At 34.7% G+C, this 14,441-nt stretch overlaps 1 protein-coding gene across 5 annotated transcripts in view; it reads left to right on the top strand.

Moving 5' to 3' along the window:
* LOC134534121 (nucleolar protein dao-5-like) overlaps positions 1-14,441 on the top strand; it is a 357,536-nt gene that overhangs the window by 237,823 nt on the left and 105,272 nt on the right. For all 5 annotated transcript variants that reach the window (XM_063372196.1, XM_063372199.1, XM_063372200.1 and 2 more), the window contains exons 4-5: positions 4,541-4,612; positions 6,128-6,226. In XM_063372196.1, the coding sequence (XP_063228266.1) occupies positions 4,541-4,612; positions 6,128-6,226 (171 nt within the window). The remainder of the gene's footprint in view (positions 1-4,540; positions 4,613-6,127; positions 6,227-14,441) is intronic.

The following is a 14,441-nucleotide window of genomic DNA, read 5'->3' on the forward strand; positions in this document are numbered from 1 at the left end:
CTATTAAAACACGTTGCCTGCACTGAAAACATTTCTCAGTTTATGTATACAGTTCTTCTGCAAAAAGAAATTTTTATTTATATCTTATTTTGGGGTATGATCCATAAAATGTTTTCATTGTAAGATTTAAAAATAAGTACAGTGAAGAATGTTAAGTTGGATTTTTTTAAATAAATTTATTTTCTTGAAGAATATGCTAAAAGTATACTATTTCTGCTTTTGGGACTATTAACACTATTGAAAAAGGGTTAAACGTTGTAAAATATATTTAAAACTTACTTTTTCAATAGGAGAAATTGGAAAATTGTCAACACGTGTATGTTTACAATTTACACCAAACAACATGGTCAAATTACTGAAGTATTGATATTAAAAATAAAACTTTTTGTCTATTATTGATTTTTTTTCTTTAATCACCTAATAATGACGTGGTTGAGGGGGGGGGGGGGGAATTTTATAACCTCACCCCCCACTTTTTAAGGCTGTGCACGGCACTGGGAGGGGGGGGGCCACCAGAGCAAATTGAAAAACAACTTAATGAATTTGTGTGCTAACCATACCTAACCTAACTTTTGTGGCAGTCCTGCAATGACATTTTTCGGGTTTAATGTATTTAGGCGTTGTGTTAATTCGGCGTTGTGGTACACAGCAGCGTTCTAGCTGTCGGCGTTGTGGTCACTTTGGCATTTCGGCGTTATTGTACGTTCGGCGTTGTGGTATTTCGGCGTTGTGGTGCGTCCCCCGGTGAAACTACTAAATTGATACTGTAAGTACGGTTGGTAAAGTATAAATTCAATCGATACAATGCAATAATGCAATTAAATTATACATACGGGAACATAACCTCACTTATGTAAATACACTTGAAAACGTTTATTAACACAATATCCATCACTAATATTCATACTAAATAAATGTTTCAATGATATGCACCAGTATTCATTATCAGTTACTAAAGTGTAATAATTAAAAGAAAACACATAAAGTTTAACAAGAATATAAAAAAATATACAGTACAGTGATATTTTAAACAAGTTGTATTAAGCAAGCTCTATGGCTCTTTGCTTATGTCCACAGTTGTAATATTGTGCAAACCTGTTTTTTTAGAGGAGTAAAATGTAATCTGTGCTTCATAACTAAACAAGTTTGTCACAATTGAGCAGCTTTAAATGAGACTAAAAAAAATTGCTCTTTCAATCATACTGTGTATTTGTATGTGACATGTAAGAATACATTATTAATTTCTTTCAAATCGAGGACATGCTACGCATGTGAAATTTGCTCAGATAATTATTTAAATGAGGGGGGTAAATGTAGAGATGTAGGGGTGGAGGTTGCTGCGCAATGTGGGATTCAGTTAATTTTATAACACTTTTAAATTTGTATTGATTTTAGTTTAATGATATAAAATTGGTAAGGGTATGGTAAATTTGAATAGCTATTTCATAGTGCTCTGGGGTGAGACCCTCTGTCCGGCCATCCTGATGTAGATTTCAATGGTTTCCAGAAATCACTTCAGGTTCCTTACTTTATCCCATGGCTGATTTGATTCCCTCCTCTTGTGCACAGCGTGACTAGCTGTCTACATGATGTTAAGCCCAAGAATAAAATATCTAAATTGCTTAGTTGTAGCATTCTCTCCCCCTCCCCTTCCTCCCCTCAGGTTATTCATGTACCAATATTGGGGATGTTTGTTTACAACTGTATCAGCTGTCCGCGCCTGACTATCACAATTATGTTCTCCGTAAGTAAATTTGAACACAATGTGTTTTAAAATTTTATTTTCATTATTATGCTCATGAATGCCATCATCCAGCCTGAAAGACAATGACTGTAGTTCAAGAACAGTTGCTACAAGTGGCACGGGAATTACATTGCTCCCCCCTCTCTACCATAGGTTTCACTCCTCTTGCCAAGAAGTGGCCTTACTGCCAGGAACTCACTGTGACACCCTGTGGCAGCCCTGGACCACTTTTGCAGGGTCCAAATATTTTGGCAAGGAATCTTAGCCCCCAGAGAAAAGGTGGGTTCGGGGGCATTCCCTGGCAGACTTTGAAGAATAATCCCTTCAAAACCACGTTTTAAAGCCAACCTTGAACTTACATAATGTTTTTGCTAATTCATCTTAAATTATATTCTTTCCAGGTTATTTGTACTCGGGTTTGTTTTATAAATGCATACGATAAAATTCTGCTGTTACCGGCATTGTATGAGGCAACAAATTCTAAGAATATTTGAATATGAAATTATGAAGACTCAATTTAAATTAATTATGTTACACGCTAACACATCTAGTCTTCCCCCTGTCCATTAATGTGTAAAAGATAAACATACACATACACACTAGCTAATGCCCGGAATGTGTTGCTATATACCTTTTTCAATTTTTTTGTAATGTGTTTGAAGTAGGAATACACATAAAAATCATCTCTATCTCGCTATCTCTCTATATATGTCCCTATATATATATATATATTCACTATATTTCTCTCTATATATATATAAATCTCTCTATATATTTTTATGCATCTAGGTTTTATCTATACCCCAATATGTCTCTCTCTCTACATATTTATATATATACATCACTATCTCAATATATCTGTATATTTTCAACTCTCTGTATCCATCTTTCTATGTCTACACACGTGTATTCGAATACAACATTGTGTCAAAATTTCAAAGCCATAGGTGAAAAACTTTCAGAGATTTAGGATTTTGAATGAACGGACATTATATATACAGACAACTTGACGAGCAAGGAAACTAAAAATGGAAAGGGCTCGGGAGGGACCCTGGGCGATTGCCCGGCCCTGGAGACACCTAAGGTGGGAGCCGTTTGTTAGTTCTTAGTGCCTGGATATGTCAGTTTCTTTGTCCAATGCTCGATGCTAGCCACATCAAGGAGCATTGTGCTGTGTTGTTCTGAGAAGCATGTGTAAAGCCTGGCCTGAATCTCTGCCATGTCCGGGCAGCCCCAGAAGGCTGTCACATTATTCCTGCAATGCCCATATGCAGCTCCTATTGGGATCCCGCCCAAAGGGGGAAAAAAAAAATGTAGGACAAAGTTTCTGGCCATTGTTGTGGTTTGTGTGTTAGCCAGTGTGTCCTTGGGCCGGACTACCATCTATTAGTTTACTTTCACTTTTTTGTCTGCCATTTGCTTAATTCAATCCAATCAATTTGAAAATATGTTCTAATAGTAGCATAAATGTAACCAATTTTTTTTCACAAAACATTGTAATGACACTTGGTACAAGGGACTTTTCAGATACAAATTATCTTATTCAAATGCAGATAAGCTTGCTTCCAGATAATTTTTCCTTTGTTCTGGCTTTGCATGGTTAAATTTATTGATTGTAGGCTTTCGTGGCCATAGTTTTTCAATTTTTTTTTGTTAAGACCACATCTGAGGACATGAAACATGATTATTTCTTTGAACTTGGCATCAACCTCCCACCACATTCCCCCCCCCCCCCCTCCAAAAAAAATATCCAAGAAGTAGTTGGTTGAAATTGTTAATTGGTAGATAGGTCTATAAAGTGTTAATGTTACTTTATAATTTTTTCTATCTCTAGGTGTGTTGCAATGTAATCCTCATTTGAAATTTTGTACTAAAAAGTTATTCTAAAGTGGCTGTTGTTTAAATTTATTTCTTTATATATGCCTTGTTTGGATAGTGTTTAAGAGTAAGCAGTAGTTATTTTATTTCTCACATCTTGACACACCAAGGTCTGGCTTTTATCTCTAAAACACCTTCAAACTTTTTCTCCGTCAAGTCTGGTGATAAATAACATACAAAAGTCTTAAAACAACACAGACATTGCTTGCAGAGGAGTTGCTCATAAGCACATAATCCTGCATAAGCAAATGTGAAAGGGTTGTGTGTTATCCAGTGTTAGAGGTTATTGTCATTATCAACTATATGTAATGTCAGATTCATTTAAAGTGTAACACATGTATATGTAGTGTGAGATTTTTTGTAGGGTGACACCAAATGCTGTTAGTGGAATTGAAGTGGCATTCATTTTTAATTTCTCTGGCAGCTTTACATAGAAAGGAATTGATATTTATTAGTGATAGTTAATATGATTTATTTTAGATGTTGTACCATATTTGTTTGTTACACTTGTTTTGAGAGAGTAGAGTACATATTTTGGCATAATTTATTCAGCCTTTAACTTGATTTTATTTATTTTTAGTTGTGCATATTAAATGACCTGCTTTTATACCAGCAGGCCGATTTCAGGGGAGATGGTTGCTTAAAAAGCTTAGCTAGAGTTATCTTAAGTCAATACAAATACATCCATGCTTTACCTGGGATTTGAACTTAGAATTTAAGTTAGTGCTCTAACTAGCTTCTTCCCAGATGTCGGCTCTCCAACTTTAGCATAAACATTGTGTGCGTGATGAATATTGCGAGTAAAACATTCCTGTGTGAGTTGGTTCAGCATGTGACTGGCTTTGCTTGGAAAGCACAGCAGCTAAGAGAGATGCAGGTGCAGTGTGCAGAGGGAAATGTGCAAATGCGTTGTTTCAGGGCCAGGTGTTGCCGTGCCGGAGAGGCAACCCGGTCGTCGGAGGCCAACCGGAGCTGGAGAACATTTTAAAGGTCAGCACAAGCACAATGTCGTCAGCACTTGCAGAGCTGAGGCTGGGAAATTAGCATTTCACATGCCGACCAATCCTGTGGGAAATTATATTCCTGTTCGTAACAGTAGGGGCCTACGAATTTCCACTAAATTCGCTCGTACTAAAACATACACATATTTTTTTTGTGACTGTGTTTATTTTTGGTGCCATCAAAGAATTAATGTTATTGCAGTAATAAATTGTACAGAGAATCATTTATCATTTCATGGTATAGAATTTGCTTGATTAAATCTCATTTTCGAAGCTGCAATAAGCATTTCTGCAATGCAGGAAATGTTTCCATTTGTTTTTTTGATTATTTATCTATTTGTTTTTCATTATTAAATTACTAATTAGTGGTTTAATAGAAATAACGGTTGAATGTGGAAATTCAACCAAGCCTATGTGGCTTTGCTTTTGCATAAGTTAGATGGCCATTGTAAAGGCTTAAAAAATAAAGGGAAATTATTTGAACTGGTGAAATTTTAGAAAATATTTTGCATTAAGTTATTCTGTGATTGATATATAAATTTCTGTATTTTTTTAAATTATAAGGCTAGCTCGTGTAATAAGAAAGTTAAATGTTTGTAATGTACTTGACATAAATATAAATCCTGAAACTTAAGTATTTTAGCTTTTTAAATATTTAGTGATTAAAAAAAACCCTATTTTTTAAAATTCAATTGAAGGGTTAGCTATTTCTAAATAGATGTATGCTAATTTTTTTTGTAGTTTATTATTTGTTGTAAACTTTGTGTTTGTTTTATGTGTATTTTATTGTACGTGAATGTGGAGTTAGTCCAGTGAACCCTATTATATTAGCATGAGTGGTGATAGTTTACATATTTGTAACCTCAGTTGTAATTGCTACTTGTCTAATTAATTTTTGGAAGAAAATTATTGCACTATGAGAATATATATTTTATATCCTTGTTTCCAAACTAAATATGAGGGGAAAAAAACAATTTCCATGGAAAAAGTTACATTTTCTGTTGCATTGTTTAATCTATTAAATAAAAAAAATTAAGTGGCTTTATCAACAGGATTCAATCCAATGTTTCCTTTTCATATTTTTAATTATTTAAGTTTGAATGGCTTATTAAACAATAAATAAACACAACACAATGTTTTGTACTGTATAAAATGTATTACGGAGCTTTAGTTTGCATTTTCGATATTGCTTTATTTTACACATGTGAGTGGTTGGCCATACAATAGATAAGTTTTTAGTAGTTTCAGAAATCATATAAGTTTTATTGTATTTGAGGCCAACAAATTCATGATAAAGAAAATTGATTTTGTAAAAATTAGTATTGTAATATTAAATATTTTAGTTTTGGCAAAAAATAATTGAAATGGAATAATCATTGAACTAAATTTTATGAATGATAGAAACAAAACAATGTGTAAAATTAAACATCAGCAATGTGCAACTATGAATTGAGTATTGTGTATTGGGTGTATATAATTTATAAGTATATAAACTTTGTTTCAGGAAATGAAAGAAGTGATGATCACTCCGCTCACCGGCATCGCGACACCGAGGAAGGAGCCGGAGACTAAATTCACCTTCAATCCAATACAACCTGGATATGTAAGTTTCACTAATAGCAGGAAGTAGGTAATATTGTTTTTGAAAGCACTGTTTATTTTTTGTTTACATTGGATTTTACTTATATGTTGAAATATGAATATAAAACCACATTTATTTATAAATTGACGGTTTTTAAGCTTGCTCGTAGGATCTACAAACAGAAACTCCAAGCCTCGTTATGTGGATTCGCTCGTAAATTTGATTAACTGTGGCTGCACTAAACAAGTCATTAAATGATGTTGATGTGATCGTCTAGCATTTGTTATAAACATTTTTAGTTTCTTATCTTGTAGAAAGACATTTTTTTTTTTTTCACTGATGATCCTGTTATTTTTGAAGTAATTTAATATGTAGATATGGGACTTCATAGGCAGGGAATATTTTTTGATCATCAAATTACATAAATGGGCAAACTTTTAGGAATGCAAGTTAAGCTTATTCAACCAGCATCCTAAGAAAATTTTCATTGTGGTAATGGAAATCTACTATGGGCATTGAACTCATTGACCTATTGACCTGTATGTGAAAAATATAATCTGGCAGGAGCATCAAAACACAAACTTTCATGTGAGCACCCTCTGTTTATATCCTGTATGTACTTCTACAATAACTCGATATTTCGAAGCCAGAGCAAAAGAGTATGTCAACAGTTACTCAATGACCAGTCCTCTGTTGGTTGTTTAATGAACCACTATAGGAGAATCCGCCTGCCGTTACAGATCATACTTAACCTCCCTCAAAGATTGTGGTTTCTGGCAGGGTCACCCAGGGGATTATTCAAAAATGGGAAAAGTGGTGGACATTGTAGAGCAGAGATGGTGGGTTTTCTCAGGGTATTCCAGCTTTCCTCACCAGTGCAATTTGTCAATGCTCCATTGTCATCTTTTCACCCTTCATTGCCCATAACGACCCTGTTGTTGATGAGACTGCTAAGTCCTAGTTAATTCATTCATGCACATAAGTGAAAAAATAAGAGCGAACATAAATTAAACTAAACGAAATTTAAAACAGCAGCACGAGAGATACTGAGGCTTGCAGCTTGCCTCATGCTTACATTAAATTCACATTCCTACCAAAATGTCTAGTTGAGAAAAAAAAATTTAGTAAAACTATTTACATAGACTTGATTATAATGCAGAGTTCTTTATTATTTTTTTTCATTCGAATATGATATTTATTTTACTTAATCAGTATTTTTAATCTTTTACGTAGTGTTACTATGAATTATATAGTTTTGTATAGTCTGTTTATTTTTGTTAATTTTTTTTTGTCTTTCAGATGTGCTGAGAATTGATAGTGTATGCACTAAATTACATGCAGTACAGCAGACAAACATTCTGAACCTGAATAGTTTTGCAGAGTCGGCAGGACCTGGAGATTTCCCTAAACTAACAGTTGGCATGATGTGGCTCGCATATTTCCACAGTTCCACAAAGCAGATGTCCCGGGAAGGCTGAGCAGTGCAGGTGGGAGTGGCACCAAGGAGAATTGCATCTAGTGCGGTTGAGAATCACACCAGAGGCAGCAGTACTATTGCTGAAGTGATTTTTTTTTAAAATTATGTTCGTATTAAGTATTTTATATGATATACTTCTGAGGCAGGTGGTACAAAGGAAAATAATTGGTTCAAAATGTACATAAATATCAGTTTAGAAAATATAATGCCTTAGCCACCAATGCATGTAATAAAATCCTTTCAGTTAGAATTCCAGTCAATTCTTCATAGTTTTGGTTACATGGGGTGTGTGCTGTGGGGAGGTTTTTAAAATCCAAAATACTTCTATCACTGTCACGTGTAGTAGTGCCTCTTTGGTGCCTGTGTGTGCATAAGTTTGTTGACGTGTGGGATTTAGCCACATCTATGGTGAAGGTTTCACTGATGTTTCGGATGCTACCCTGATGAGGCGACTGCAGTGTCTGCTGAAACACTTGTGGAACCTTCGTCCTCGACACGGCTGAATCCCGCAACCCAAGAAAATTAGCACAATGGCCTCAGAATTAACTCTTCAATAATGAGCCTGTGCTTGCAACTGAATTTAAGCCACAGTCTCGGCAATGTGACTTGGGTATTGATTAATAGATACGATAGTGCTACCCAGCCATGTATATATGTGAACAAAGGCTTTTTTTAAAAACCCAGTGTTACTGACATTGCTGTAGAAAACAAAAATTCAAAATAGTCCATGAATTTGGGTACTTCAATGCTGATCAGCTATAAATTAGAAATAGTTTCACAAATTAAACGAGGCTCTAAAAAAAGAAAGGTGAAAAGTTTCTAAAGTACTTTCAAGTGTCATGAACGTAGTTTGATTAAAGTCCCTCTTGTTGGTTTTGACAACTGGTTACTTACCTCGGAAATATTGACGTGGCTGCTGTGGCATGTCTACCAAATGGTGATTACATGAGAATGGTATCTCACTCAATCTCACTACGTAATGAAATGGCAGATTAGCTCAGTTATATCCAATTACTTTAATATTCCATTTTATTATTTCTAAATATTAAAATTACAATAGTAATACATTTGCACCTTGAAAAAGGTAACTTACATTATATATGGTTGGAAGAACTAAAATATATTTATTTTACTTGCTGTGTAAAATAACTGCTTTTATTTTAGTACATTGTGTCATTGAGTACAATAAGTGTAATGCCATTTTTAGCCAGTATTTACTACTTTATTTCACTTATAAATTAAGTAATGTAACCCATACATGTTGGTATTACGTATATTGCTCTCTACCTAAGTTCATTTGGTATTAGTGATAAATTCAAGATATTAAAAGTCTGAAAGACACTGAAAACAGAAAAGCAGGGAATTCAGAAATAGTTAGGAAAAACCTTGAAATATTAGGGAAAAACTGAAAAAAACATCATGAAAAAATTAATTGAGCTGTAAACTTAAAAAACGTTGTGTGTGTGTATATGTATAATTCAAGTTTCTTTGTTGACACCCAAACAAAGAAACTGGAATTATGAGAGGAATCAGTATTTATAGGATTAAATAAAAAAGAAAGGAAAGATATATTGAGATTGTAACAGCCATGTAAAAAAAAATTTAGTGTGTACAAATTTTTTAGTCAATCTTTAAATTATTCTCTCTTGAAGCAGCATCAACGTGGACTTGTTTTGCCAACTATACCTTTCAAACCTGAAGACTTGATAAGATGAAATTAGAGCAGTGGAAAAAGACAAGAAAGGAATAATGCAAAAAATTCTCCATTTCACTACTTGCACAACAGTCACCATTCAGTAAAATTTCTGTCTGCCATGCCACAGAGTAAATAAGGGAACCAGTGATGATAAAATGGACTTACAGCTTTCAATCTCTGCTGTTAACGGTTGTCCTGGCAGTCGCAATATTGCTGGCCAGTATACGGCATCAGTTGCTAAGTTAAGATAAACCTGAAGTCAGGTTGTTATTATTCTTGGAAACATTGAAAACTGCATACCTATTAGTTTTGAAGCCAATACTGGGTGTTGTGCTCCAAATTGTTTTTGTTGCAGTCATTGGTCTGACAATTTTTTTCTTAATTTAGCCAGTTTGCGAGCCAAAACAGATAAATATTGTTAGTTGTACGTTTAAAGTATCAAATAAAATAGTCAGCGTCTTGAATCATGGATGTGATTCTTCCTGCTATATACTGCTTCACGAGACGTTTGTGAAATAAATTTATAACTGGTTGCAGAATGTTTATAATGCCAAATGTGGTGTGCAAGTTTTCGATCATTCTGGTGATTGCTTTTACACCACTATTGATTAATTTGAGTTTGACTGAAAATGGTGTGTTTTTGATCATGTGCATGAATGTACTAAAGTTAATGTTCAGTGATGAATACTGATAAGCTGGAAAAAAAATGTCTTTAGTTAGTTGCTGTAAGTATAATGAGTTTAAGTTTTTAAGTTATTAATAGCTAAGTTTGTTTGCCCATTCTTGTCATTCTATTATATTACAAAGGGATGAAGTGGGTTTTTGTACTTTTCTTTGTTTGCTGTTGAAGTCCCAAATGTTTAGCAATAAGAACTCATAATATCTTTACCCTTTGTAACTCTAAATTTAGCCAGGTTGACCATATTTAAATATTTTGTTGATTTTGACTCATAATTTCCTTAAATCACGTTGACATTCTATGCAAATTGACTGTAGGGTTTGGAGAGCCAGATTCATCAAAGAATTGTGACAGGAAATTTGAAATGGCAACCTGATTCACCATAGGAGTTAAAAGAAGGTTAATATTGATGTCGTAAGGTCTTGCACGTCCTGGAAGGTAACTGGGTTCACTGTATGTTTGCTGGGCATATGGACCTGGCGGAGACACTTAACGGGCTCGTATGTGGCATGCCCTACTACACCCTCCTCAAACTATATTGACCTGGTCCACTCGTGAGTGTCGGACACGCTGTTTAGGTGTTACGTGCTGGTCTGAAGTAGCCTCTCAAGGCGTCCCACACGCCCGGGTCCCTGTACAGAAGATATACATGTGGTTTCACAAACAGAATACCCACGGGTGATGGTAAAAGTGTTTTCATTCACACAATCCTCCACAAGTGAATATACATTTAAGTCTTCCCGCAATGAAAAAAAATGCCGATGGCAATCGACCAGCTTAAGGGCAGAGCAGGACCCCATGTGACCTGGGTTAGAAGTTAACGATTGGAGGTACGTTTTGAATGTTTAGCAAGGGACTTAAAATTATTATGTTAAAACAGTCTACCACCTGAAGTAGGTCTTGAAGATGAAGGGAAAAGGTTTAATTAATGATTAGAGACCCGGAAATTTCGCGGATTCTTCTGGCCTCAGGATAGAATTCAAAGTTATAGGTGTGCTCGACCCATGTTTACTTTCCCATTGGTTGATTTCTTAGCGAGAACATTTTTATCCTTGTTATTTGGCACTACCTGATTCGCTTACTTCTCTCCTAGCTGGGTGTCGTTGGCTCACGGTCGTATAGGGGCGTGTCCAGATAACTGTGGTCCAATCATGAACACAGTGCGACAGTGTGGAGGTTTGCATTCTAGCTTAAGGCTAAATGAATCAGCAAAATTTCCGGGTCTCTATTAATGATTATGAACGGCGGATGCAACTGGATCAGATGATGTCCTCAAGGTGCGGTGGCTGCGTCCTACTCATGACGGTGGAACAGAGAGACTGTGCAGTGGTCAGGGCATCATGGTGACAGGAAGCCTCGGAATTACCGTTAGATCTGCAAGAGAATTAATAATAATACAAAAACCCTTTCAGCTTTTAATACCAAATTACAATTACTTATTTTGCATTAATAATTTTTACATTAGAATACCGGTACAACGTACCTCACTATAACTTATATTTCACTTTAACTTTTTTTTTAAATCCCGCCGAAAATCATATATTTTCACTGCAAATATTTCAGTTTGAACTATCATATTCACTATTAGCATGGCACTGCTGCTACAAAATTTACTTAAATTGGTAAATAAATATCCAGCTAAATGATAAATACTATGAATCAAATAAATAGCAACCATTTACACCACTGCAAAGTAACTTCTTCAAAACATCAAATCAAACATCTGCGCGCAATACCATAGATATGTAACGTGTACAACACAACAGCATTTGATACATCGAAACATTGGAAGTTTGAGAGAAAATAAAATTACGTTGAAAGTGTCACGCTAATGTATTGTTTGATGTCTGTGCTGTGGTGGTTGTTATTTGAATTTATTTTATGTTAAGTTATTTAGATGCCTCATGGTAATAATGCTACAAAAATGAGTGATCCTAAAGAGAAAAAGAAACTAAAGCAATTCACGCTTAAAGAAAAGGTGGAAATGCTCAGAGAACTGGACAAAAGAAAGAAAAAAACAGGTAGAAGTTGTGAATTAAAGAGAGTGCAAAAATTTTAAAAATGTACAAGTTTATCGTTTGGTTGTGACCGCAAAAGTCATCGTTCCAGAGAACACCAAGGTCTTCAAGATTCTTTGAACAAATGGTTGAAAAATGTTCAATCTCAAAATGTCCCAGTAACTGGCCCAATGTTACAATTAAAAGCAAAACAGTTTGCATTGCTCATGAACATAGACTTCCAAGCCAGTTCGGAATGGTTGCACCGCTGCTGTGAGCGACGTGGTAGATCATGGAAAGTTTTCTGTGGGGAGGATAAAGATGCAGACACAAAGGTGACAGACCAGTGGAAGGAAGAAAAGCTAGAGTATTTTTAATTCTTTCACATATGAAAATATTTTCAATGCTGATGAGACTGCCTTTTTTGTTACGTCATCCTACCTAGTAGGACAATGACATATAAAGGTGGTATATAAAGCTTAATCAAATGATTCTGACTGCGATGAGCTGCCTGTGACATCAACGGAAGGTGTTCCGAGTTTATAAAAACTGAACAAATTGATCTCTAAATCCAAAAATGTTTCAGAAGTGATCAGGAAATCTTTGCAAGACGTAGAACATTTTGTTCAACAGTGTGTCATTCAAACTCAAAAATAAACTAAAATAACAAGATTTCTTTAAAAATAAATAATTTCTAGCTCTGCAGAAAAAGACTGATGTCCAGATTTTCAGCAAACTGTTGTATCTTATAATGCCATTTTTTGAAAATATTAGCATTTGATGTTTCTCTTTGTGTATGGCGCTGCTCCGTCATTTTGTCTAACAATAAGCACATAATTATTGAATTATTTATTAAGGGTACGTGGCACATACTGATACATATTCTATATACATGTCTTGCGGTGACTGGCTAGCATACACACACATGTTTGCACATGTAGGTAGTGACGGGAGGTTTAAGGCAAGAAGGGAGGTGGTGGTATATCAGGTTCAGATGTTGCAGTCCTGGACGATCTCAATATGTATTTGAAATTTGTTAACAGTGATGCATAAAGCCTGTGGTCACAAAACGATCAACAGGCTTAATTCTTGTAAAAAATTTACATGCATTTAATTACAAAATTTGCGTGCACATAAGCATAATCAAAAGAACCTTGCATTGCAAGTTTACGAATCTGTTTTTACTAAGCGAGACATGGCAGAAGTATCGTGGCTGATATTTTGACAGTAGGCGGTTGAGTATGAGATATGCGTAGATCAAAGAGACCATCTGGCCATTTCATCTCGGGTTTATCTTATTCACTAAAATCAGAGTGATAAATAATTTTACTAATGGAAGGGTGGAGATTAACTAACCACATCCATCGTCAATTGTGAGTTCGGTAGGTTATAAATAAAGGAACTTAGTTGCAATTATGACTTTTTAAGCCAATATTGGCAGTTAAAGGTTAGTGCTTTGAGCCTAACATTCACCTGTTAAGCACAGTATGTAACCTTCTGTAACCTTGAATACTTTTCTGTCCACAACTGTGCTATGTAAAACCCTATCTTACCTTTACATTGTCATTGTGTATCTCTTTAGTGTAACACATATCTATTTACTTAACAAGACTTGTAGGTTTAATTTTTTTGAATACGTAGGCATGTTTTAATGTAGATTTAAAACATTTACTTATTATCATGCTTATTTATAAACTGTTGTGAATCAAGTTTATTTATACATTCGTCAGACTTCATAAATTGATATCACTTTTTCTCAGATAAGGTTCTAACTGTGCACTGATAATTATAATGAAGATAACTATAATCAGTTACTATATGTGAATTTATTTATTAAATTCGAATCTTTCTATGGCTTTGAACGTTTCCTTTAAGTTAAAGATATTAATATGTGAATATGTTCTTGCATATAAAGAGCTACCTTGCATTGTCTTTTAACAATGAGCACAGAGTCAGTACAAGTAATTCATAGCCCACTTTAATCTTAAAGGTCCCATCGCATTATGCCTCTATGCATGACTATGAAGTGTAAACTTATCAAACAATTTCAAACAGTCTTTTTCAATTTTTTTTTAAATGGATGTACTAGATATTTTGTTTTGCAGTTAACCTAATTACCCTGAATTTCAGTACTTAGAAAATATTAAAATAGAACTACTTTCATTAAAAGCTTGACTGTGCTGAAAGAAGGTCAAAAAGTGTTCAGTTATATAATTAACATAATTTAGCAAGAAATCTAATCGGTATACAAACAGATGTCTTGATGCCTGGGATACAGTGGCCAGTGAAATAACTGCAATAGAGAAAGTTGATGATATTGCAAATCTGACCATACCCTTGGGAATAAGTGGAGTGAGATGACGGTCTCCTGTGGAATTACTCTTCTA

This window comes from Bacillus rossius, chromosome 7 (genome assembly GCF_032445375.1).
Source record: "Bacillus rossius redtenbacheri isolate Brsri chromosome 7, Brsri_v3, whole genome shotgun sequence".
NCBI lineage: Eukaryota > Metazoa > Arthropoda > Insecta > Phasmatodea > Bacillidae > Bacillus > Bacillus rossius.